Here is a 23,610-nt window from a genome sequence, read left to right as displayed (position 1 = left end):
AAGATTCTAGAACAAAGGAGAAGCACTTGTGTTTTAAGGTTTGTGCATTATGCTTAAGTTCAACCATGGAGTCTGCTAGATTGTACATATGGCAAAATCCGGTGGGGGCTAGAAGATGGTGCGAGGGGCCAAGTGGAGGGAGACTATGAAGGAGTGCACAAGTGCGAGATCGATATTTGAAGAGAGGGAGAGAGAACGTGCGCTGTTGCGCAGTGGCAGAACCATGAAAAATAAATGAGCCAGGGGGCCAATCATTGCTAATCCTTTACGAGGAGGGCCAATTCATCAACTTAAACCATTTTACCAGCAATTGTCTAATGATCACATTCATATTAGCCTCGATATATAGTGATGTTAGGGGGCAGGGCCCTTGCTGCCCCCTGTCTTCGCCACCGTGCGCGCGTCTGAGAGATGAAGCGGAGGCATGGATGATGAGAGGGGGACGTTGGATATATAATTAGTGTGGGTATATTAGCTATGTAATCCTATATAAAGAGAGGTATAGATTAATCGATGTGGACGTGGGAAAGAGTGTGAGACCTCGCTAGATATATAGATTGATCGATTTGTGTGGAAAACTGTGGAAGACCCGAAGAATGCCTGATATGATGGGGAGAGGGAGGTATGTGTGTGCGCGCATGCATGGGAGACCGACCTGAAGAAAAAGATTGCATGTGTGTGATGGATAATGCCGACTGATACTGTGTGTGCATGCATGCACAAGAGAAAGTTAATGGTACAATTATAAAGAGAAGATGACTGTGTGGGTATAAAATACTAAGTGACGTCATAATCAATGTAAAGTAGAATTCAAATATTTGAATAAGAGATCATGATGTTTGAAACCCATGCATGCATGAATATAACTGATATATGCGTGGTGTGGTTTGGAAACAAGCATGTTGTACTGTATACACATTGAACAAGGTCAGACTGATTTGTATTTGAGATATCGATGGTAGACATCGTTTGGCCACATTGCATCCGTGCATGGACACACAATTCTAATTGGAGATGATGGGTGGCTTTCGCATCACATATCTATATCTATACCCCTATATATATTATATTATATATTTTTTATATAATGTGCGGATAACTTTAACTTTGAAAGATGATCGTTGGATGAGGCCAATTCGACGGTGCAGAGATGGCAAATTTGAGTACAATTGGTCGTTGGATATCATCTAGATTTCACCAGATTTTGCCACATGTATAATCTAGAAGACTCCATGGTTGAACTTAAGCATAATGCACAAACCTCAAAACACAAGCACTTCATCTTTGTTCTAGAATCTTCCGTATCAGAATTGCCTAAATATTTTTCTACATGATTTGCCATTATTTGTTTTTTACTTTATGCCTTACAACGCACAATTCCATGAATCTTAAAATAGATTAGCTTTCTTATAAAAACTAGATGATTTTGAATGAAATGAACTGTAAGAATTAAACGAACATCTACATCATGCATATATGACTCAAAACTTATATGCTATAATATGGTATTTATTCATAATTTGGTTGCTAAATCTCATGCGTGCAATGCACGTGTACCTTACTAGTCTAAATGGTGTTTGTTGTGTGTGGGTTATGCTTGTTAAACACATTGTACGTAGTATATCATACATGGTTTAGATTATGAACATCTAGCTAGTGTATACATGTACTATGATTTGAATTCAACATAAAATCTATACATATATTTGAATTTGAGATCGTATGTCCATGTAGTTCGTATTTATATAGGAATTTACTTCTCCTATATTCATGTCATGTGTTGTGAAGATAATATTTAGATGGTTGTCTAACCCAAGTAGAATCCCATTCAAACAGGGAAAATGTACTCAAATTTAGTCCATATGCTAGACAACACACATTCTTTTATTATTATTGAGGGAAGTGCAAATTGTTTTGGTACTGTACACGTTATGTTTGTTGTCCTGATTTTTTATTTAGTTTGTTGTATTTGAATGCATTTCTAGTAATATAGTAAAACGGGACATAACTCTTTCTAGTGATGAGGTCTGGATTGTTTTTTTTGGTACACGCTAAGCTTGTTCTCCCGAAATTTCAAGCCGCGCCTTGTTATGCCGAAATTTCAAGCTAGCGTCTTTGTCTATCCTGCTGCGGAACTCCCGCCTCTTCAACCCGCGCCTTGTTACCCTGAAATATTTAAGATATATCTTTGTCTCGTTGTGCTCCGACAACTCCCTCCATCTCAACCCGCGTCTTGCTATTCCAAAAATTACAACGCGCGCGAAAACTCCCACCTCATGTGAAATCCCGACACATGAAATTCCCGTGAACCGCCTAGCTCAAATCGGCGGGGGTAATTTCGTAATTTACCCCACATTTCGGACAAGCGCGTCCCTAAGCCATGGTTCCTCACTCCCATCCCATCCGCCCACCCATTCGTACACCGAGGCCGCGAAAACCCGCGAAGCCCCACACCCTCCTCCGTTCGCCACCCAGCCGGAGCCTCTTCCCCGATGACGTCGTCCACAGCAACACCTCGACGTCCCTCATCCACCGTACAGGATGAGGATCCATCGTCGATCTCGTCGTCCCGCCGGCTCAGCCACCCTGTCCTCCACCTCCAAGGAGTTGCCCCGATGTTCCCCTCGTCTTTCGCGCCACCTCCATTCCCACACCGCCGTCTTCACCTGCACCACCGGAAGAGCATCATCATCACCGTTTCCTCGGATAAAGCTGAGGCCTAATCGGCGCCACCAAAGAGGTTGTAAACTAATCGCCGCATTTTCTTCTTGATTCGATCTAACAGTGCTGCCGGCTCTCGGTCCCGAGCCGACACGGCACGGCTCCATCCAAGGCGGCATCGCAGGCCACTTCCTCCACGGCATCGCTCCCTCGGCGGCGACGTCCACATTAGTAGGAGCTGCTGCTACTTTATCTCTCGCTCGAGCTGCTGCTCTGATCTTGCTCTCGGTCCTTTGCTTGGTCTCCTCTTGCTATTGCTCTTGCTCGCGTTGCTGCTCTCGCTCTTGCTCTTGCTTGCGATTCTGCTCCGATTTAGCTACACTTCAGTCGACTGAATCAACTTTCAGGTCAGTCGATTTTCAGGGGGAGGGGGCTCGCCGGAGTTAAGGAAGAACCAGCCGCAGCGGGGAGGGGAGCTCGCCGGAGAGGTACCCCAGTATCTATCTTAGGCTTCAGGGTCGGGACGGTGGTCGCCGGCGGTGGTGGGGCGGTGGCGTGGGGATTGCCGGAGAAAAAGCTCGGCACAGGGGGCCTAGAGGGATGGTCGGGGCGGCGGCAGACCGGCGGTGGGGAGTGGTTTCGGGGCGGGCCGGGCGGCGCACTGCCGGCCGCGGACGGCGGGGCGGCTGTTCGGCCGGTGGTGGCTGGCGGCTCAGGGTAGCCTCACCTGATGCTGCTACACGACCAGCTGCCCCGGCTCTCGCACGCGCTGCTGCTGCTACTGCTTTTCTGCTACTAGCTAGTGCGTTCAGTTTCGACAGTAAAATTCAGTTTCGACAGTTAAATTCAGTTTCGACAGTTAAGTTCATTTTCGACAGTTAAATTCAGTTTCGACAGTTAAGTTTAGAGATGAGTGGCTAATGTATTTTACATCTAGCACTTTGTGATTATGTATTTTACGTCATCTATTGGAGATGCTATTAGAATTCCACTCAGGTTAACGTTGTCTCTTGTGTCCTGCTTCAGCCTCGGCGTCGTACAACTCACCGGAGCTGCTCCAACGATGAAACCCTCCATCACAGCGGAGCAGTACCCCGAGCTCCATCTCAAGATGCCTAAGATCTTTTTCCCCTCCTCCGACAGCCAAGTCAGCCGGATCATCCTCACCGACCAACCCAATCACGCTGAGAACGACATGACTTCGCCAAAGAGGTTGTACACTTGTTGCATCTCTTTTTTACTCTGCATGTTATATATATTGTCCAGTGAGCACACGTAGTAACGTGAAATATGATTAGTTTCTCCTACTATATGACAAGCAGTGAGGTACTAGGCAACTTAGCTATCCGTGATGGACTCTCTTGAACGCCATCATTATTAATCTCTGTGCGTTTGAGGTGTGCATTTGTCGATGGGCCTGGGAGTTGAGCTAGTAGGGCAGTGGCCTGGGTCCAAAGTAATAGAAATAGCACAAAACATTTCTTAAGTGTAGGCTTTTCCTTGCTGAAGCCTGCCTACTAGAATCGCCAGTGCTTGAACGGAAAAGTAAAGGAAAAACATAGGAATTGTCATTCTATCCTGTTTAGTTAGCCATCATACATTTGAAATTGTGTCATGCTATCCCGTTTTCTTCCATACATCCATTGCACCTTTCTATCTTACAATGTCTGTACATTCAATTACTTTACTTATTTATCAGCCATTTCTATTGGAGGGGGTGATGGCAGTATCTGTGGGAGTAAAAACACGGTCTTCAGAAAAGATTGTGCTACCTCTCGATAGAACTCACGCAGATTGTACCCCTACCCAGTTGGACAGAGAACCAGCTACACCCCTTCTAACCCCAAACCCAGCAGATAGTAACCCAGTTCCAGTTGACACAACACCGTCTCCACCACAGAGCATCCAAACACGAGCAGTTAGTAAGGCAAATGCAGTGCCCAAAGCACGAGGACCACCACTCCAAACCCCAAGTCAATGCTTAAAGCAGAAGAAGAATTATTCTCATGTCAGGTTCCATAGCTATGGTTCATACTACTTTGCTCTTGCATCACTGTATTTACTCATACAAACTAATTTCAAATTGAAGGATGCAATTGAAACTCCAATGGCGCAATAGGTATGTTTAAACCTGTTTCTTTAGCGTGTTTGTTGTTGTAACTTGCTTTATGTTGATTTCAGTTTCAATTGAATAAACAGTTATGTTCTCATGCCATGCACATTACAAGTGTTGTTATTGCTGTGTAGTTTCCCACACTTATATTCTGTCTATGCTGCTTTGTATTAAATAGATCTGATTCAAACTGTATCTATCTTGATTTGGCAACATAAACTAGAATGATATAGACCATACACTGAACGTACTACATAGATATATGTTTGTTTCATGTTGTTATCCTGTCCACCTTACTACTGAACTGGTTTACCAAAATGAGTTTCATATGCTACATTGTAAACCTGTGATGTGTTTGTTTGTTTCTCTTTTAGAACGCGGATAAAATATTGGAGAAGGGTGCCCCGTTATGCAATGGTAAAGGAAGTAATGCAGATAAGGTTCAAGATAGTGAGACATCCCTGTTGGTCTCCAAGAAAGCTGATAAAAACTATATTGAAGACACCGAGACAACCCCAAAGTCATATCTTGATGTAGTGTTCGAGTTACTGGCTACTACTGCTGGCACCAACTCTTCGAACTCGCTGCCTGAATCAGTTCGGCTTCTTGAGTCTCAACTTCAAGTCGAAAGACATCGATCAGATGTTATGCGACAGGAAGCCGAAGGACAGAGGAAGTCCCTGCAGAATTCAGATGCATACTTTCGGGTGTAACAGCAAGTGCAGGAGGATTTAAGAGCCAAACAAAAGAAAGTTAATAAGATTGCTAAGCATCTTGCCAGCATTATGGGTACCCAGGATATTGTTTCTTCAGCTCTTATGAAGTGGTTTCAGTTCTGGATTTGTTTTGCTGCGGCGTTTATTTGCACTGGTCGTCGACTTTGACAACCAATGTATATGATATGCTGCTTTGTTCCCTATATTTGCACTGGTGGCGAACTTTGATGCCCAGTGGATGTAATATGTGTAATAGCCATGATAGCCTAGCGTAAGTTGCTTGCTTATTTATTTCCTTGTTGTCTTGTTTATTTGTTTGCTTGTAGTCATTGTAGTTCTTTTTCTGCGGTTTGCTAGTGGTCGCAATAACATATTTTTTAAAACTAGGCCACAATAACCATGGGCTACATATTTACTGTAGTTACAATGGGCCTCCTACGGGCCGTAGAAACAATGGGCCTTCTTAGGGTAGTAGAAAGAATGGGCCTTCTACGGGTTGTAGCATCAATGGGCCTTCTACGTGCCGTATGATCGATAGGCCAAACATGGGCCAATAACAGACCACATTATGGGCCGTAAACGAGCTAGATTTGGAATCGTCCGTTTATGGGCCGACAATAACAGGCCGTCGTTAATCAGCTGTATTTAATGACATTAAGAAAATGGCCCAATGGAGTAACGGGCCGATTGTAACCGCGGGCTGAATTTGGCCCACAGGCAGAAAAAGCCAATGACGGGCCATAAGTAACCGAATGCTGAAAATGAGCCCAAGAATAAATGGGCCCTAAGAAGGCCAAAAGATAACACGGGTTGGAAACGGCCCAATGGAATAATGGGCCGTTATTGGGTATAAAGGGGTACGCTGTTCATTGCGGGCCAGATTCACCATGGGCCGTTAATGGGCCAAGAGTTACAAATGGTCTTGTATGGGCCGAAAGACATCATGGGCCATACATGGGCCGGAAGTTACAACGGGCTGGAATCATATTGGAAAGCCCAGATGAAGATACTGGGCTTAATTCGGATAGGCCATAACGGGCCATGAGTTAGCAGGCCGTAAATGGGCTATATACGAACATGTCATTAACAGGCTTTCCGTGGGCCGGCCCGTTACCTTTTAACCAAGTCAAAAAGGCGGCCTTTTCACCGGAATGGGCCTTTGTTGGGCCGTGCCAGGTGTCGATGTATCATAGGTGCCTCATGTCCAATGAATGGATGGCATCTGTCCGAACGGTGAGCCAACACGTGTTTCCTCTATCCAATGAGAATTTTACACATGGAAAATCCTCATTGGTCCGGGCTGTTAGCGGGTTATCGAATCCAAAACCGGACCTGATATCTTAATGGCATTCCGTTACGGTGGATGCCACGTGTCGGTCACCCTTGACGAAAGCACTTCCATGACGCGCGATTTATCGTCATGGAAGTGGACACTTCCATGATGATAATTTTGGTAATGGCATGGAACACTTCTACGACAGCACATGTATGACTATCTTGATTCTGTCATAAATTTGTCATGGATGTACATGCATGACAGAAAACGTGACCTACTGTGATAAACACGTATCATCACGGAAGTGTCTTTTTTTTGTAGTGTTATCATTAGACTCATCTGAAACCACGGCACCGAAAAACTCTGTAATTGGAGAGGGGTCAAGCAAAGGATCAGCTTAAAAACATTTTCAAAGTAAGCAGAAGCCGCCGCACCCATCTCTTTTATCCCCGTATGGACAGTACCAAAAGCATCATGTAGCTTCTTAATCTGGTTCTTTCGGGCTCTCCAAATAGCTCTTGCATGAAAAAAAAATCTTGTGTTACAGTCGCCCTCCTTCAACCAATCGACACGGGATCGTTGCAACCACATCATTTCTTCTTTATACAGTAGTTCGTTCAGCCTATCAGTAGCTTTCCGAATCTCACATATGTCTGCATTCATAAGAATTAGTTCCTCAAGCTATGTTCTAGATTTGTCAATCTCTTTTGTTACCCTTCTAAATTTTTCTTTGCTTCAAGAATAGAGCTTACGCATCATGGATCTGAGAGTGGCGTGGACGTCACCGAGACACCTTTTTTGTCTGGCCTCTTCCCAAGCACGCACAGTTATTTCTTGAAGAGCCGGTTCTCTCTCCCACATCACTTCATATTGTCTAAACTTATTTTTTACATGCAAGTCCACATACTTATCACAGCATACATGCAGCGCCACATGGTCCAACGCGGGGGAGATCAGGTACCGGACAGTTGGGTGCTCAAAACAATTGTACCAGCTAGGGACGCAACCTTCCGATCTAGTCGTACTTTCACATTACCGTTCCCGCTTCTTTTGTTATCATAGGTGCGGGGGACTCCTGGGAAATCCAAGTCTACAAGTTCACATAATTCAAGAGAGTCTCGAAAATCTTGCATCTGTGCTTGGGATCTAGGTGACAAAGAGAAATGCTCAAAATCCCACATGCACTCGTTGAAGTCTCCTACCATAAGCCATGACAAACTAGACTGGGTACCTAGATCAGTAAGAAGAGTCCACATATTGTGTCTATCATCGACTCTTGGCTCTCCATATACACATGTGAGATGCCAAGTCTCCTCATCTGGCCCTAGCTTAACATGCGCATCAATGCATCTGTGACTTGCAAACACAACCTTCACCTCGATTGTTTCATGCCAATACAAAGCCAAACCACCACTATTGCCAATGCTATCAACTCCATCAAAACCCTCCAAGCCAAAATTTGACCGATGTTTCTTCATTTTATCCTTGGGCTGCCTTGTTTCACACAAAAATACCAAAATGGGGGAATGTGACTTAATGAAAGTCGTCACTTCTCAAACTGTCCGGATATTCCCCCCACCCCGGCAGTTCCAGCTAAGTAGATTCATTGGGACCAGCGGTCCTCCAGCACGGAGGCCGCCTCAAAAGTCATATCTGTATCCACCTCTTCAATTCCTTCACCTTGTCTTCTTCTCTTGACAATAGGGTCCTTGCCTAGAGTTGTGCTAGGTGGTAAAGCACCCCCCGAACCTTTCTCATCCCCGCCATTCTCTAGCATAAGCACTGTGTTAGACACTTTCCCTATTAGATTTGGCGCTACTTGGCCACGGATATTCATAGAGCCATCCTCCCTAATCAGCCTCTTACGAACCCCTTTGCTATCATTGCTCGCAAATGGGTCATGCAAACTCGTCGTGCTTACCATCCCATGGCCCTCCCCCTTGTCCACGTCCTCCTGGAGGTTCATACCTCCCCTTCCTCCATGACCACCTATTCTTCCTCCTCGGCCAAAGCCTGTAGGGGCAATTCCTCTTCCTCCAGAACTTACGGGACCATCTCCTCTACCGCCCCTTGAGCCACTACCATCGGATTCATTATTCCAGTGTAACCAATCGCCCCAGTCACAAGAATCAGGGTCATGAATTCCATCACCACATTCCTCCACCACATGTCCCATGCACCCACAAAAGAAGCAAAAGTCTGGAAGTTTTTCATAGCACACCGGGTATTTCTTTCTTTCCTTCAAAGTTATAGGGACAAATTTGACTAGTGGGATGTTCACGTTCACAAAAACCCTTACCCGTAGATAGTTTGAGGGATTGATTTTTTCCTTCATTAACAACTACATTAAAGGGCAGTTCTCCAACCTTCTTCGCCACTTTTTCCGCCAATTCCTTCTTTCCTGTGAGGCCATCCGGCAACTCTTTGATTCTAGCCCATAATGGATACATATTCAGGGCATATTCAGTAACATTTGTGAAGCCATCATACTCTACTAGCACCACCGGATCCCGTTGGAACTGCCAAGGTCCCCCATCCATTACTCGTTTCCAATCCTCCAAGCAGTGACATTGAGCCAAAAAAGATTTGGTTTGGTCCCTTTATGTTAAAGGTAACTCCTTTAGCACACGACCATGCGTTCCTCATCGAGTTTAACAGAGCTGCATGACTGAACGACCTCATCGTATGAACCCTAAACAGAGCCAGCCACCGAACTTCTTTTGTCAGATCTTCAACCTCCCCGGACAAGTCCAGGTCTTCTTCCTCCTCTTAGTGCAAATTCAAGCCCTCAAACGCATCCTCCAGATTTAGATCTGGGCCATAGTGATCCCAACTCCCATCCTCGTCCTCTTCACGAACCGCCCCACCCACGTCCTCCTTCGGGCAGCCCTCAGGCAACTCCATGGACGGATTGGATGATTGCCCGATCGCTTCCCCATCCTCACGCATCTCTCCCACCCAAATCTCGGCCTCCTTTGCTTTCTCTGATCCGCCGCCGTCTTCCAACCCTAGAGCCGACGCCATGGAGACCTAGCGCATTGCTGGGACGCACCAGGGAAGTTAATCGCCGGAATAGGAGGCGAGACACCGGTGAAGTTACGTGGACTCTGGCGCACCGCTAGAGGAAGGGGTGGACTCTAGGGAAACCCTAGAGGAAAAAAAATACCGTCAACGTCTAGCATACTGACAGGTGTCATTCCTGTTTATTTATTCAGGACAATCCTCAAAATATCGTTTACTGAATTAACTACTCCAGTTCCTAGCTGCCCCAACAACTGATATTTTTCTAGAGAATATTAGATATAGAAGATGATCGCAAACAAGGGTGACGAAAATTCTTCGCCGTCCATTTCCATCACCCAGCTAACCATTGACCGGCCGCATAAGCAAACACTCCATGTCCATGGAGCTCCGTCCCTATCTGCAAGCACATCCATGTCCATGTAAAATCCTCGAAGTATCTTTTGCTGAATTAACTACTCCTAGCCGCCCCAACAGAAGATTTGGCATGATTCTTTTTCCGAAGAAGAAGACTATACAAGATTACAAGATGATGGCAAATGTCCATCTCCATGAGATCATCACCTACCAATGATCGATACACATACACCTTGTTCCTTTTTGACCAGCCGCATGCGTAGCAGAAGCAAACACTCCAACTCCACGGCCATGGAGCTCCTCCCCTTCCTCCTCCTGCTACTCACCGGCGCCGCGGTGGCCTCCGGCGAGCCGGCGTACCCTGGCTACGGCGCCACCGACGCCGAGCCGGCGTGCGGCGTGAAGGAGGAGGCGCCGGTGCCCGTGCCGGAGAGGCGCGAGGAGTTCGACGGCGGGCGGATCCTGGACATCAGCCACTACTACCGGGAGGACATGCCGGCGTTCGAGTCGGCGGAGGGCACGCCCGGGTTCCTGCAGCTGGCCCGGTCCATGCGCAACGGCTCCGACATCGCCAACTTCTCCGAGCTCCGCCTCACGGCGCACTCCGGCACCCACGTCGACGCGCCGGGCCACGTCTTCGAGCACTACTACGACGCCGGCTTCGACGTCGACACGCTCGACCTCGCCGTCCTCAACGGTACGCCGCGCGTGGAGTTCCGCCGCGCGTACGCTTCTTGTATTTTGATTCTTTATATAAATATATAAATCGCTGGATAGGTAGCTAGCGGTAGGCATGTGATTCATTAGCGGTACTAATTATCGATCACAGGAATAGTAATTTTTAAATCTCTGACTTGTAATCTGGTGTGCCGCAGGACCAGCGCTGTTGGTAGATGTTCCAAGGGACAGTAACATAACAGGTAAACTACATAGACCCCCACTACACTTGCATATTTCAGGGTCGTTCATAAAGTCAGATATTCAGTTAGACTCCATGGAGCATTTGCTCTAAAATAGTTTAGTAAATGTGAAAAAAATACAAAAAAAATAGACATCTACATGTTCATGTCCAAATGTTATCTGTATTGTTTAGGGGAAAAGCCCAATCATTTCAACCCATGCAAAAAAGTACCCCCTCTATAAAGAAATATAAGAGCGTTTACATCACTAAGTGTAGTGATGTAAACGCTTTTATATTTCTTTACAGAGGGAGTATTACATTTTGAATTTCAGGAAGTACTCTCACATGTCTGAATTTGAAGTAAAAAAATGTTACATTTTTGAATTTCAGGAAGTAATCTCACCCGGTTAACAAATTTAATTTTAGATATTTAAATTGGCATGTGTCAAATTTGTGTCCCTGTAAGACACACCAATTGGAAAGTAAAAATAGCAAATTGTCAGGATTAAGAGCGCAAGCGAGAATAATATATATGCGCACATCACTGTCTTTCATTTTGAACTGTAAAGATGATATTTCCATGTTACATCATGATCATGTAATACTGGTTCTGCCACCTCAAATTATATTGTTTCATAATGTTTCATGGACTCATGGTAGACAATGTGTGCATATATGTTCATGAAAAACACCCCCAAATACAAACTTCTTTTCTTGCAGCTGATGTCATGGAGTCCTTGCATATTCCTAAAGGAGTCCGCCGTGTACTCTTCAGAACCTTAAACACCGACAGGTAATACCAACATACTATGCATGCACACAAGAACTCGCATCACATTCATGTATACGTGTGCACATACAACACATGGTGGCTTTACTCTATGATGATGGTGATGGCATACATAAAACTTGGGGGAGACTTATATGAGATCTCACTTTTAGGTGAGATCGTGAGATCAACCCACAAAAAAAAAAATCATATCTAGACATTTTGAAAAAACCTGAAATAATTTGACAACATTCATGTGGGATATGTCTACAGCTCTGAAAAAAATCAGCTCAAAACTTGATGTACATTTAGAGATTCAAAAAATACAAATTCAAATGTGAATAGTAGCAGTTTTGGGTGAATAGTACTTTGACACTATTCATATCTGATTTTGTCTTTTTTGTTTCTATTAATGTAAGTTGATTTAGGAGCTGAAACTTTTTTAGGTTGTACATCAAACATTGATGTGTGTCTACAAAAAATTTGAGAATGTTTGAACATGTATTTTTTTTCAAAAAAATCGATCTCATAGATCTCACCTAATGTAAGATCTCGCACAAGTCTTCCCCCATAAAACTTCAGTTAGTGTATTATGTCATTTTTAACCTTGTGATCACTGCCGATCAGAAATTTGAGGTGGATTTAACACTTGGAATTACATTGTATGTCGGCCATAAAATTTAGACTGTTTTACAAAATTGTGTGTGGGGTGTGGGGGTGGGGGTTCAATTGAGCCCACATCCTACACTTCTATAGTTGGATTTTCATGGTATGATCTTATTACTGTTTAACACTGGTTGCCACTTATTTTTAACTTCATAGTCCATCTCAAAAGAACATATATATCCCACAAAAAAATCGTCTAAACATGCAATTTTAAGCATGACAACTAAAGTACGTTATAGAAAAGATAAGCATATCCAAATATTTTCAATACTTACCTTGCACTTATGTTGTCTATGTTATGTGCATGACTTAGGTAATACTCCCTCCGTCCCATAATATAAGAGCGTTTTTGACACTATATTATGGGACAGAGGGAGTAGTAATCATGTAAATTGAAAATAAAATGCATGTGCTAACGCAATATGAAACAACAGAAATTTCAATATCGGTCTTTGTTTATATTTCCTTTTAGTGGATCAACCCATTTTAATTGTATATTTAATATATGATGTTGGCTCATTGATTTGTTTAATGTTCCTGATACTCAATTTTTAATTGAGTGTGGATGACATTTTCTTATGGAGCAAAATTTATATCATATTCGAAGTGAGTTATTATTTAATAAAAACTATGTAAACTATATCAAACATCAATCTTTCCTTAATGCAGAAAGCTTATGTGGAAGAAAGAGTTTGATTCAAGTTATGTTGGCTTCATGGAGGACGGTGCTCAGTGGTTGATTGATAACACTGACATCCAACTAGTTGGTAAGTCGAAATGTATTCATTCACTTTGTGCACAACAGTCTTTTGATTAAATTTGCAAGATATATTTTTCATCAGCAATACCGTTGCTACCAATAATGCGTGGTAAATCACCAAAGCGAAAATGACTGGTTTTAAATTTTAAATTACTGAACATGTAATATATCTTGGTCTTAGTCTCCCATCTTACTCACATTCCCTTCTCTAATGTTAATTAATATTTTGTTCATGCAGGAGTTGATTACTTGTCTGTGGGAGCATATGAGGAATGTATTCCAGCTCATCTAGTATTTCTTGATAAAAGGGTAAGGGTTTAAACCCATTCGAGTGGTAAACTTTTGGTCTCCGTGGGAACATATCTTAGGGAGGTGACATATTACATAAACCCGCTTAGTTCAAATCAATCTCATCCGTATTTGGAAGATACGAAAAGTTCATATTCAACATAAAAATTGGTTGTTCGGTAGTAACCCTTTCACCACTTGTAATTTTCGTAACTTCCAAAAAAAACATTGGTTTTAATATTGAGATCACTCTCTCCATGTAAAATCCCTGAAAACCAGATTGAGACTCCTTTTAAACCTGTTATCTGTTCCTTTCAGGAAGTCATCCTTGTGGAAGCCTTGAACCTTGAACATGTTGCCACTGGAATATACACATTGCATTGCTTGCCACTAAGGTTGCGCGGTGCTGAAGGCTCTCCAGCGAGATGCATCCTCATCAAGTAACAATTGTAGCACTGTGTGATATGAAATAAGAAGATATGTGTATCACGTACATCAATATGAATTTGCAAATGGATGTGTCCAATCTCCAGTAGATAACAGATGAAACATACTAGTTTGTAGATTTCTGCAAGTACACTTGCTTTGAATCTGGCATCTCTGTACAATGTAAAAGGCTACTAGCGACTCTGCGAATTTCAGTGTTAAATTTCAGTATGGTTAGACTCAAGCCAATCTAGGACACCTTAATTTGGCCAACATGATAACTTTGGATGTGCCGCAGGTCTATTGGTAGCTTTGTTTGGTTGCCAGTAAGTTATATACCAGAGGTTCCCGACAACTATACTATTTTGCTGCGACCAGCTTTCGCCGTGACTCATTATACAACTACAATAAAATTTACCATATTGACCTTGGTGAAAAATGTGTCATAACCAAAGATGTGGCACTGCCTAAACTTAAGCATTTGTGACATACTGACACTGAGCTGGCAACATTCTCAGTTTGAACTGAGCGATCAATCACACTCTATGTTTCCATAACTGTTTACCAGCCCTACATGCAGGGCACGTCCCGGATGGTGGCGCTAGATAAGGTCTATCCCTAAAGACTAGGCCTACCTTGTTACAACAGAAAGAGATATACAACAACCCAACGTTACAATGTATGTGACAGTTCAACCCCCCCCCCCCCCCCCCCCTGCGCGCGCGCAGTCCGAACGGCGCCCGGCAAGACGTTCAGACTGGAGCGAAAGTCACGAAAGACTGAAGACGGCAAGCCCTTGGTGAAGACATCGGCAAACTGCGACGTAGTCGGGACATGTAACACCTTGACGTCGCCGAGCGCCACACGGTCACGGACGAAGTGCAAGTCAATCTCCACATGCTTGGTGCGCTGATGCTGGACGGGGTTGGTGGACAGGTACACAGCACTCACGTTATCATAGTAGACGAGCGTGGCGCGACGAGGAGGACGATGAAGCTCGCTGAGGAGTTGCCGAAGCCAGCACGACTCGGCCACACAGTTAGCAACTGCACGGTACTCGGCCTCGGCGCTGCAGCGGGACACCGTGTGTTGTCGCTTGGATGACCAAGAGACCATGTTGGCGCCGAGAAACACACAGAAGCCCGAGGTAGATCGCCGAGTGTCAGGGCATCCGGCCCAATCAACATCACTGTACGCGAGGAGATCGTGTGAGGAGCGGTAGAGCTGAAGCCCATAGTGAGTCGTGCCCCAGATGTAGCGTAAGACACGCTTAAGTAGCTGGTAGTGACTATCCAAAGGAGCATGCATGACGAGACAAAGCTGCTGCACGGCATAAGAGATATCCGGCCGCGTGAGTGTGAGATACTGTAGGGCACCGGAAAGACGGCGGTAGTGTGTGGGATCGGAATAGGGAACCCCATCAGTGCCAGACAACTTACTACAGGTGTCGACGGGGGTGGAGATAGGCCTGCAGTTAAGCATGTTAGCCCTGTCCAATATCTCAAGAGCGTACTGTTCCTGCGATAGGAAAAGACCAGTGGTGGAGCGATGGACATTAATGCCGAGGAAGTGATGGATGTCACCGAGGTCACTCATGGAAAACTCACTGGAGAGAGAGGTGACAAGCGACTGGAGGAGAGCGGTGGTACTGGCAGTGAGGATGATGTCATCGACGTAGACGAGCAAGTACGCGAGAGAGGTGCCACGACGCAAGATGAAGAGCGACGTGTCACACTTGGACGACACAAATCCAAGTGAATGAAGGAAACGGGTGAACCGAAGGAACCAAGTGCGTGCCGCCTGCTTTAGCCCGTAGAGGGACTTGTGGAGTCGACAAACATGCGTGGGAAATGAGGCATCCGCGAAGCCGGCGGGCTGCTCGCAGTAGACAGTCTCGGCAAGGTCGCCATGAAGAAAGGTGTTCTTGACGTCCATCTGGCGGATAGGCCAAGCGTTGGCCGTCGCGATGCTGAGAACGACCCGTATAGTCGCCGGTTTGACCACAGGGCTAAATGTCTCCCCATAGTCGACGCCCGGCTGCTGTGTGAAGCCGCGCACCACCCAGCGCGCTTTGTACCGCGCCAAGGTACCGTCGGGGTGAAGCTTGTGACGAAATATCCACTTGCCGGTCACCACGTTAACACCTGCAGGACAAGGAACCAAAGACCACGTATCATTCCGAATTAGCGCGTTAAACTCATCAAGCATTGCGGCGTGCCAGTTTGGGTCCTTAAGTGCTGCACGGTACGATGACGGAAGAGGGGAGGGGGCGTCACTAACATGAAGATCAAGAATTTTCTTGGGCATGGCATAACCGGTTTTGCCCCGTGTCCGCATTGGATGTGGGTTGGCAGGTGGTGAAATCGGGACTGCATGGGGCGGTAGTGGTGGGCGAGCGGGGGACACAGGCAGACGTGGCAGCGTGGGTGTGGGAAACAAATGGGCGCGCGCGTCAATCGAGGAAGAGAGGCTGGCCCGCGGGGTGGAGGGAGTCGGGCGCAGAGGTCCCGCAGTGGGTGGGGTTCGCGGGCGTGATCCCGAGAGGAGGCCGGGAGTGGGGGCGTTGCATGCATGCGGGGCGCTGGCGGTTAGCGGACTGGGCCCCGCGGTGGGATCGGGAGACCGTGTCGGTAGTGCGTGTGAGGGGCCGCCGGGACAGTTGGCGGTGCATGAGTGGCGGGCGCGGAATCAGGTGGTGGGCACGGGTGGGATGGGTACGAGGTGGGGATGGGGCGGCTGACAGGTTTGGCAGCGGGAGGATTTTCTGCGTCCGCCGATCCTGTGGTCTCAGAAAAAGGAAAGGAATTTTCATAAAAGGTAACATGCCGCGAGATGATGACTTTCCTAGTGGCGAGATCGAAGCACCTGTATCCTTTCTGTTCACGCGGGTAGCCAATAAAAACGCAGCGGGTGAAGCGGGGAGAGAGTTTATGTGTGGCTGTGACGGATGTGTTGGGAAAACAGAGACATCCGAACGTCCGGAGATGATCATAGGTGGGGTGGACGCCATAGAGAATAAAGTGAGGCGTGAAGTGATGTATTGCGCGCGAGGGACGAATGTTGAGCAAGATGGTGGCGGTGTGCAGCGCCTCAATCCAAAAGGAAGGAGGCATGCCGGCTTGCAAGAGCAAGGTACGGACTACGTCATTTGTCGTATGGATGTGGCGTTCCGCTTTACCGTTTTGCGGAGAAGTATGGGGACAAGTGAGACGAAAAGAGACACTGTTGTTAGAGAAGTAGTCACGTAGGGAAGTGGTGAGGAATTCGCCGTCGTTATCACATTGCACGCACCTAATAAGCACGCCAAATTGGGTGAAAATAAACTGAAAGAAATGGAGGAGGGTGTCGCATGTTTCAGATTTTGTACGTAACGGGAAAGTCCAAGAAAAATGAGTATAATCATCAACAATAATAAGATAATATTTGTAGCAAGAATAACTCACAACCGGAGATGTCCAAATGTCACAGTGAATTAAATGGAAGGGGGTGGTAGTGTAGGAGGTGGACGTGGCAAAGGGCAGGCGTGTATGTTTGCCCATTTGACACGCACTACATAGATGGGAAGGACGGACATCATTATTACATGCGGTAAGAAAATCTAAAAAAAAATGGGAAAAAGTAGAGGAGCCGGGGTGTCCAAGCCGCCGATGCCGAAGGTCGTGCATGGAGATAGTGAGGACGGCAGTGGGAGCAAGCCCATTATTTCCGGAGAAGGGATACAAGTCCCCATCACTGTTGACCCTTAGAAGTACCTCCTTGGTGGCTAGATCCTTCACGGAAAAGCCAAGGGGGTAAAATTCAACGGAACACAAATTATCACGAGTAAACTTTCGAACGGAAATAAGATTCTTGACTATATTAGGGGAAAGAAGAATATGGCGTAGATAAAAGGGTTTGGGTGGGAGATGAGTAGTACAACAGCGAGCACGGGTAGACGAGAGCCATTGCCGACAATGATATGACGAGTAGAAGGCGCTAAGAGGGGATGATATGAAGTCAAGGTACCTGGATCGCCAGTGACGTGGGATGCAGCGCCTGTGTCCATGATCCACTCGGCGTTGGGGTGGAAGGCAGTGCCGTAGCTGGGGGCAGCGTGGTACATGGCCGCGGCGTCCCAGCTGGTTGGAGGTGCGCCGTAGACAGGGCCTGGAGGGGCCGGAGTAGGCGGGTACAGCAGCGGGTAGGCCTGTGCGGGCGCACCGGGGCGAGGGCCGAGGACACCGGCGGAGTTCGGTGGAATCCACGGGCTGCGCGGCAGAGGGAAGGGTGCGCCCATCGGCACGAAGTAGCCTAGCCACGGCTGAGCACCCGCACCACGTCCAGCAGGGGCATCACCACGCCCACGGCCGCGGCCGCGTCCGCGCCCACCGCGCTGGCTGCGGTTTGCCCCGAGCTGGCCACCACGGCCACCACCACCGCCAGCAGGGGCGCGATCTCCGCCTCGGTCGCCGCGGTCGCCACCGCGCGCACCACCACGGTTGCCGGCGGGGCCGCGGTCATCATGCTGCACCGCGAGGACCTGAGCCCCCTCAGCACGGACATGTTTGTCCATGGATAGTTCGGCGAGGACGAGACGGGCGCGCGCCTGGTTGAAGGTGGGCAGTGGCACGGTGGACTGAAGGATCGCCGACTGCATCGCGAACTTGGGCCCCAGCCCATCGAGCATCTGCAAGGTGAGGGTGCGATCTGTGACGGGCTCACGGACGTCGGCGAGGGCGGCCGCGATGCCTTGCAGCCGACGGCAGTACTCGTGGACGGTGAGGTCGCCGCGCACGCACGCCCGAAACTCCTGGCCCAGATGCATAGCATGTTCAGCTTCGTTGGCGAGGAAGTACTCATGGAGCCGCGTCCAGATGGTGAAGGCGGAGGAGCCGGCGGGGGCGACGATGTCAAGGAGGTCCCCCTCGATCGTGGTGTAGAACCAAAGGACGACGGTGGTGTCGTCATCACGCCATGCCGGGTCGGCCAGCCGGCGAGTCGAGACGGCCCGGACATGATCCTCGGCGTGGTGCCGCGCAAGCAGCAGGGTGATGTAGTTCCTCCAGCGCGTGAAGTTGCGGCCGTCGAGCGCAAGTTTGAAGTCGATGACGCCGGCGACGCTGGACGGGAGAGGTGGGGGAGGATTGGAGGAGGAAGGCAGGATTAAGGGGGTGGGTGGGATAGCTGCAAGAGGAAGACCGCCGGAGCCAGAGGTCTCGTCAGAAACCGGAGCGCGTGGAGCTGGCGCATCAACAAGGTTGCCGGAGGCGGCGGCAGCGGCATCAGCCGTTCGCTCGGAAGAGGAGGAAGGGGAAGCCATAGCTCTGATTACCAAACTGAGCGATCAATCACACTCTATGTTTTCATAATTGTTTACACGTACATATAGAAAGCCAGCCCTACATGCAGGGCACGTCCCGGATGGTGACGCTAGATTAGGTCTATCCCTAAAGACTAGGCCTACCTTGTTACAACAGAAAGAAATATACAACAACCCAACGTTACAATGTATGTGACAGTTCAACAATTTGGACCATGAAAACCTCTAAAAGAAAGCAACCGAGTATGCCGTTCAACACTAGCGTAGGCGGGAGGAGCATTGCGATTCAGAAGATTGATTGCGATTTTGGAAGGCACTGGCACACTGATAATAGTTTGCTTGTAGTTTAGGTTGTGAAATATCAACGAAATAAAATGTTAGCTTGAAGCTCTGCGTTATGTTAAAATCTGAATATATACTAACTGTCCCCATGGTCCAAATAAGTGATCACGCGTAATTTCATCTGGTAACTTTCTGTTTATTTTACAGCATCATCTACTTCTCGTATCCTGCCTATGCAATGAAGCACACTGGGCAATTAAGAATTTAAGATGCCTGTCCTATGCTGCAAGGCGCAAAAAGAACAAGGGAGCCATTGATGCCCGATGCTTTTCTTGGCGTTGGAGCAAAGAACAACAACGCGCGCCTCCTTCATCTCCTTCCTTGTAGTACTAGTATTAGTAGCTTACACATAAACGAAACTGGGGCCTGTGATTGTGAATACAAGGGGATCGGGTGAGGATGGGTGTAGAAGGTGGTTCGTCGGCGTCGGCGTCGAGGTGCAGGAGCACGGGGGCGACGATGTCGGTGGCGCCGGCGAGCGGCGGTAACAACGCCCGCTGCTGCCGCTGCCGCTGCATCAACATCTACGTGAACAACAACGTGCAGGGCGTCACCAACTCCGTGCTCTTCGGGAGCAGCGTGGTCATGAGAGACCCTGGAGCTCGCGTCGTCCCGTCCCGCCGTCCGCCGCGCGCAGCTCGTGTTTGCCGCGGAAAGCAGAGGCGGCAACAGAAGAAAAAGAAGATGATGAAGACGACGATGTGGGCTGCTGCTGCTGCTGCTATGGTGTGCCTCGCGGCCCTCGCCATCATTGTTCTGGTGCTGGGTGTGAAGCGTAGGTAAATACAGCTAGAGTTTATTCGGTGTATTTTCTTTGAAATGAGAGTTGAATTCAGGTTTATCTATGCGTGTGTGGTTCTCCAAAGTGAAAAAAGGAACACCGCCACACCACGACTTTATCCGTCTTTTTTGTGGTTCCGCTGAATTTCTTCATGATGTTGTGAAGTGAGTGGTACTTTTTTTAAATCGGGCTAAACGAATTTTCATTATATAATCTCTACTTTTAATGTCTCATTTGATAGTCTCCGCGGTTAATTTTCGTCCCATCTTTCTTGGTTTTTCGTCCTCCCTTCCACCTCCCAATTCCCGCACTAACGATCCCACCTCCTAATTTCGTCGGTTTTTTTTGTCGATTTTTTATTCACCCCCCTCCCACTGGCCGGACAAACCCAACGTTTATTTGGTAACACAATGAATTCACATATGGTGATTGATTTCTTCTTTGATAACTCAACTAATGAATGGTAATCAATTTTCAAATATCAAAACCAAACATACAAGACAACAATCAATCCACTTTATCACAGTCAGATTCTTCTTTGATACCCAGCTTAACTCACGAATGGTAATCAATCTCCAAACAAAGGAAATAATAAGGTTCTTTTTCCTGCCACGGACCATCTCCTGCCTGCCTGGTCATCGTCTGATTCCCACCCCCACGCCCACGATCTAATCCCGTATCTCACGCATGATTTTTTTTCTTTCTCTAAAAACCACCTTAATTACTCTCTGCCAAATCTCTTTCCTTCCCTAGATGGGCCTACAGAAGGGCAATCTCCAACCGAACCCTATCCCACCGCCGGCCCGCCGGGCGCTTCTGCTCATCGATGTGTTGCGGCGATGTCACCGCGTGAACACCCGCCACAAGGCCCTCGCCTGACTTGAGAAGGGCAACCAATCAAAGGCACTACGAGCCCCAAGCATCACGGCAGGGGAGCGCTCCTCCTCTACACGGATGACATCGTGCGCCTCGCGCTGCCATGGTCCTCACCGGCACCGCCGGTGGACCGGACCAAACCAGACCGAGGTATCTAGCGGACCTCTTTTCCTGAACCCGACTGGCATGGAAAACCACCGATGGCAGTGGGGGTGTGTACTGCGTCTGCGTGCCCCGCGTGCGAGCCCTGCGTGTGCTGCGTGACCAGCAGCAGCAGCAAGGGAGGGGAGGGAGCCAGGGAAGGCGTCATGGCAAGGGGGGGTGGTGGCGGGCACGGCCACTAGGGAGGGCATCACGTGTGCTGCTGATTCCCGTCGTGGCCGTGTAGCTCGTGTGCAAGACGCTGGAGTCATTGACCTTCATCCGCCCACGCCGGCCGTTGTCGTAGTGCTCTTCTCTCGGTGAGGAGATGGTTCGGCACTACACCGCAATGGCACCATCCTCTCCTCACCGAAGCCTAACGAGGACAACGACTTGTTCTATCTTGCCGGTCGTGAGAAGCGCGTGATGAGGATCTTGAAAGGATCGAAAAAAGGTGTTTAGAGGGGGGTGATTAGACACTAAGTACCAAAAGTTACAGTTTTTAATTTCTTTAAGTTGAAGTGGAGTTTTGGCACAAGTTTAACAAACACAATACATATCAAGCAAGCATGCAAAGAGTGTATGAGCAGCGGAAAGTAAATCATGTAACTTGCAAGAATGTAAGGGGAAGGGTTTGGAGAATTCAAACTCAATTGGAGACACTAATGTTTTTGTCGTGGTTCCGATAGTTGGTGCTATCGTACATCCACATTGATGGAGACTTCAACCCACGAAGGGTAACGGTTGCGCGAGTCCACGGAGGGCTCCACCCACGAAGGGTCCACGAAGAAGCAACCTTGTCTATCCCATCATGGTCATCTCTCATGAAGGACTTGCCTCACTAGCGGTAGATCTTCACGACGTAGGCAATCTCCTTGCCCTTACAAACTCCTTGGTTCAACTCCACAATCTTGTCGGAGGCTCCCAACTGACACCTAGCCAATCTAGGAGACACCACACTCCAAGAAGTAACAAATGGTGTGTTAATGATGAACTCCTTGCTCTTGTGCTTCAAATGATAGTCTTCCCAACACTCAACTCTCTTTCACAGGATTTGGATTTGGTGGAAAGAAGATTTGAGTGGAAAGCAACTTGGGGAAGGCTAGAGATCAAGATTCATATGGTGGGAATGGAATATCTTGGCCTCAACACATGAGTAGGTGGTTCTCTCTCAGAAAATGTGTATTGCAAGTGTAGGTATGTTCTGATGGCTCTCTCCACGAATGAAGAGTGGGTGGAGGGGTATATATAGTCTCCACACAAAAACTAACCGTTACACACAATTTACTAATCTCGGTGAGAGCGAATTGAGAAACTCGGTCGGACCGATTTAGCAAACCTAGTGACCGTTAGGATTTTCGATGGGACTGAGATACAACTCGGTAGGACCGATATGGTTAGGGTTAGGGCATAACGTAATCTCGATGAGACCGATTACACAAACTCGGTGGGACCGATTTTGGTAATAAGCTAACCAGAAAGTTTGCATTGTAATCTCAGTAGTACCAATTGCTCAATCTCGGTGGGACCGATTTTGGTAATGGACATACACAGAGAGATTACAATCCCATCTCGGTGAGACCGAGATCCCTATCGGTGAAACCGATTTGCCTAGGGTTTGTAGCAGTGGCTATGACATCTGAACTCGGTGACGCCGGATAGAAAGAATCGGTGGGGCCGAGTTTGACTTTTGGTTTAGGTCATATGTGGATGTGGGAAGGTAGTTGAGGGTTTTGGAGCATATCACTAAGCACTATGAAGCAAGAACCTCATCAAGCAACACCTCATCCCCTCTTGATAGTATTGGCTTTTCCTATAGACTCAATGTGATCTTGGATCACTAAAATAGAAAATGTAGAGTCTTGATCTTGAAGCTTGAACTAATCCTTTGTCCTTAGCATCTTCAAGTGGTTCCACATCCTTTAGTCCATGCCACTTAATTTGTTGAACTTGTCTGAAACATACTAGGTAAAAGTATTAGTCCAACAAGAGATATGTTGTCATTAATTATCAAAATCACCCAGGGAGTACTTGTGCTTTCAATCTCCCCCTTTTTGGTAATTGATGGCAACATACATCAAAGCTTTAGATAAAGATATAGAGAATAGCAAGTAAAGCTATGGAAAGACATGTAACAAGCATAGGCTCCCCCACATGTATGCAATCATGTGAATATTTAATATAGAAGCATGTGAGAGCATAACCATGACAGAGTAG

The 23,610-nt window shown here is 47.2% G+C and overlaps 3 protein-coding genes across 3 annotated transcripts; 2 read left to right on the top strand and 1 right to left on the bottom strand.

Annotated features, from left to right (window-relative positions):
• The first annotated feature begins 10,226 nt into the window (after positions 1 to 10,226).
• On the top strand, positions 10,227 to 14,198 carry LOC125508854 (cyclase-like protein 4). The gene is made up of 6 exons (XM_048673648.2): positions 10,227 to 10,841; positions 11,020 to 11,064; positions 11,766 to 11,838; positions 13,150 to 13,247; positions 13,479 to 13,549; positions 13,847 to 14,198. The coding sequence occupies exons 1-6, from the start codon at positions 10,358 to 10,360 to the stop codon at positions 13,970 to 13,972; spliced, it is 897 nt and encodes a 298-aa protein (XP_048529605.1). The 5' UTR covers positions 10,227 to 10,357; the 3' UTR covers positions 13,973 to 14,198.
• A 3,245-nt stretch (positions 14,199 to 17,443) lies between these two features.
• On the bottom strand, positions 17,444 to 19,253 carry LOC147971313 (uncharacterized). Its single transcript, XM_087523912.1, has 2 exons — positions 17,960 to 19,253; positions 17,444 to 17,724 (listed from the first exon to the last, which is right to left on the bottom strand). The coding sequence occupies exons 1-2, from the start codon at positions 19,251 to 19,253 to the stop codon at positions 17,684 to 17,686; spliced, it is 1,335 nt and encodes a 444-aa protein (XP_087380038.1). The 3' UTR covers positions 17,444 to 17,683.
• Positions 19,254 to 19,541: 288 nt separating this feature from the next.
• Positions 19,542 to 20,513, top strand: LOC147971312 (uncharacterized). The gene has a single exon (XM_087522762.1). The coding sequence runs from the start codon at positions 19,995 to 19,997 to the stop codon at positions 20,376 to 20,378; it is 384 nt and encodes a 127-aa protein (XP_087378888.1). The 5' UTR covers positions 19,542 to 19,994; the 3' UTR covers positions 20,379 to 20,513.
• The last annotated feature ends 3,097 nt before the right edge of the window (positions 20,514 to 23,610 follow it).

The sequence above is a fragment of the Triticum urartu genome, chromosome 5A (assembly GCF_056163025.1).
Source record: "Triticum urartu cultivar PI428250 chromosome 5A, HENAU_Tu73, whole genome shotgun sequence".
NCBI lineage: Eukaryota > Viridiplantae > Streptophyta > Magnoliopsida > Poales > Poaceae > Triticum > Triticum urartu.
Note: the sequence above shows the minus strand (reverse complement) of the source record. Positions and strands in the feature narration are given on the sequence as shown.

Excerpts from the sequence above, each read along its gene's own strand:
- LOC125508854 (XM_048673648.2), top strand. The coding sequence starts at position 10,358 with ATGATCGATACACATACACCTTGTTCCTTTTTGACCAGCCGCATGCGT. Across the intron at positions 11,065-11,765 it reads AAGGGACAGTAACATAACAG|CTGATGTCATGGAGTCCTTG; the intron begins GTAAACTACATA and ends CTTTTCTTGCAG. Across the intron at positions 11,839-13,149 it reads AGAACCTTAAACACCGACAG|AAAGCTTATGTGGAAGAAAG; the intron begins GTAATACCAACA and ends TCCTTAATGCAG.
- LOC147971313 (XM_087523912.1), bottom strand. The coding sequence starts at position 19,253 with ATGGCTTCCCCTTCCTCCTCTTCCGAGCGAACGGCTGATGCCGCTGCC. Across the intron at positions 17,725-17,959 it reads CCACGTCACTGGCGATCCAG|GATCTAGCCACCAAGGAGGT; the intron begins GTACCTTGACTT and ends TTTTCCGTGAAG.
- LOC147971312 (XM_087522762.1), top strand. The coding sequence starts at position 19,995 with ATGGGTGTAGAAGGTGGTTCGTCGGCGTCGGCGTCGAGGTGCAGGAGC.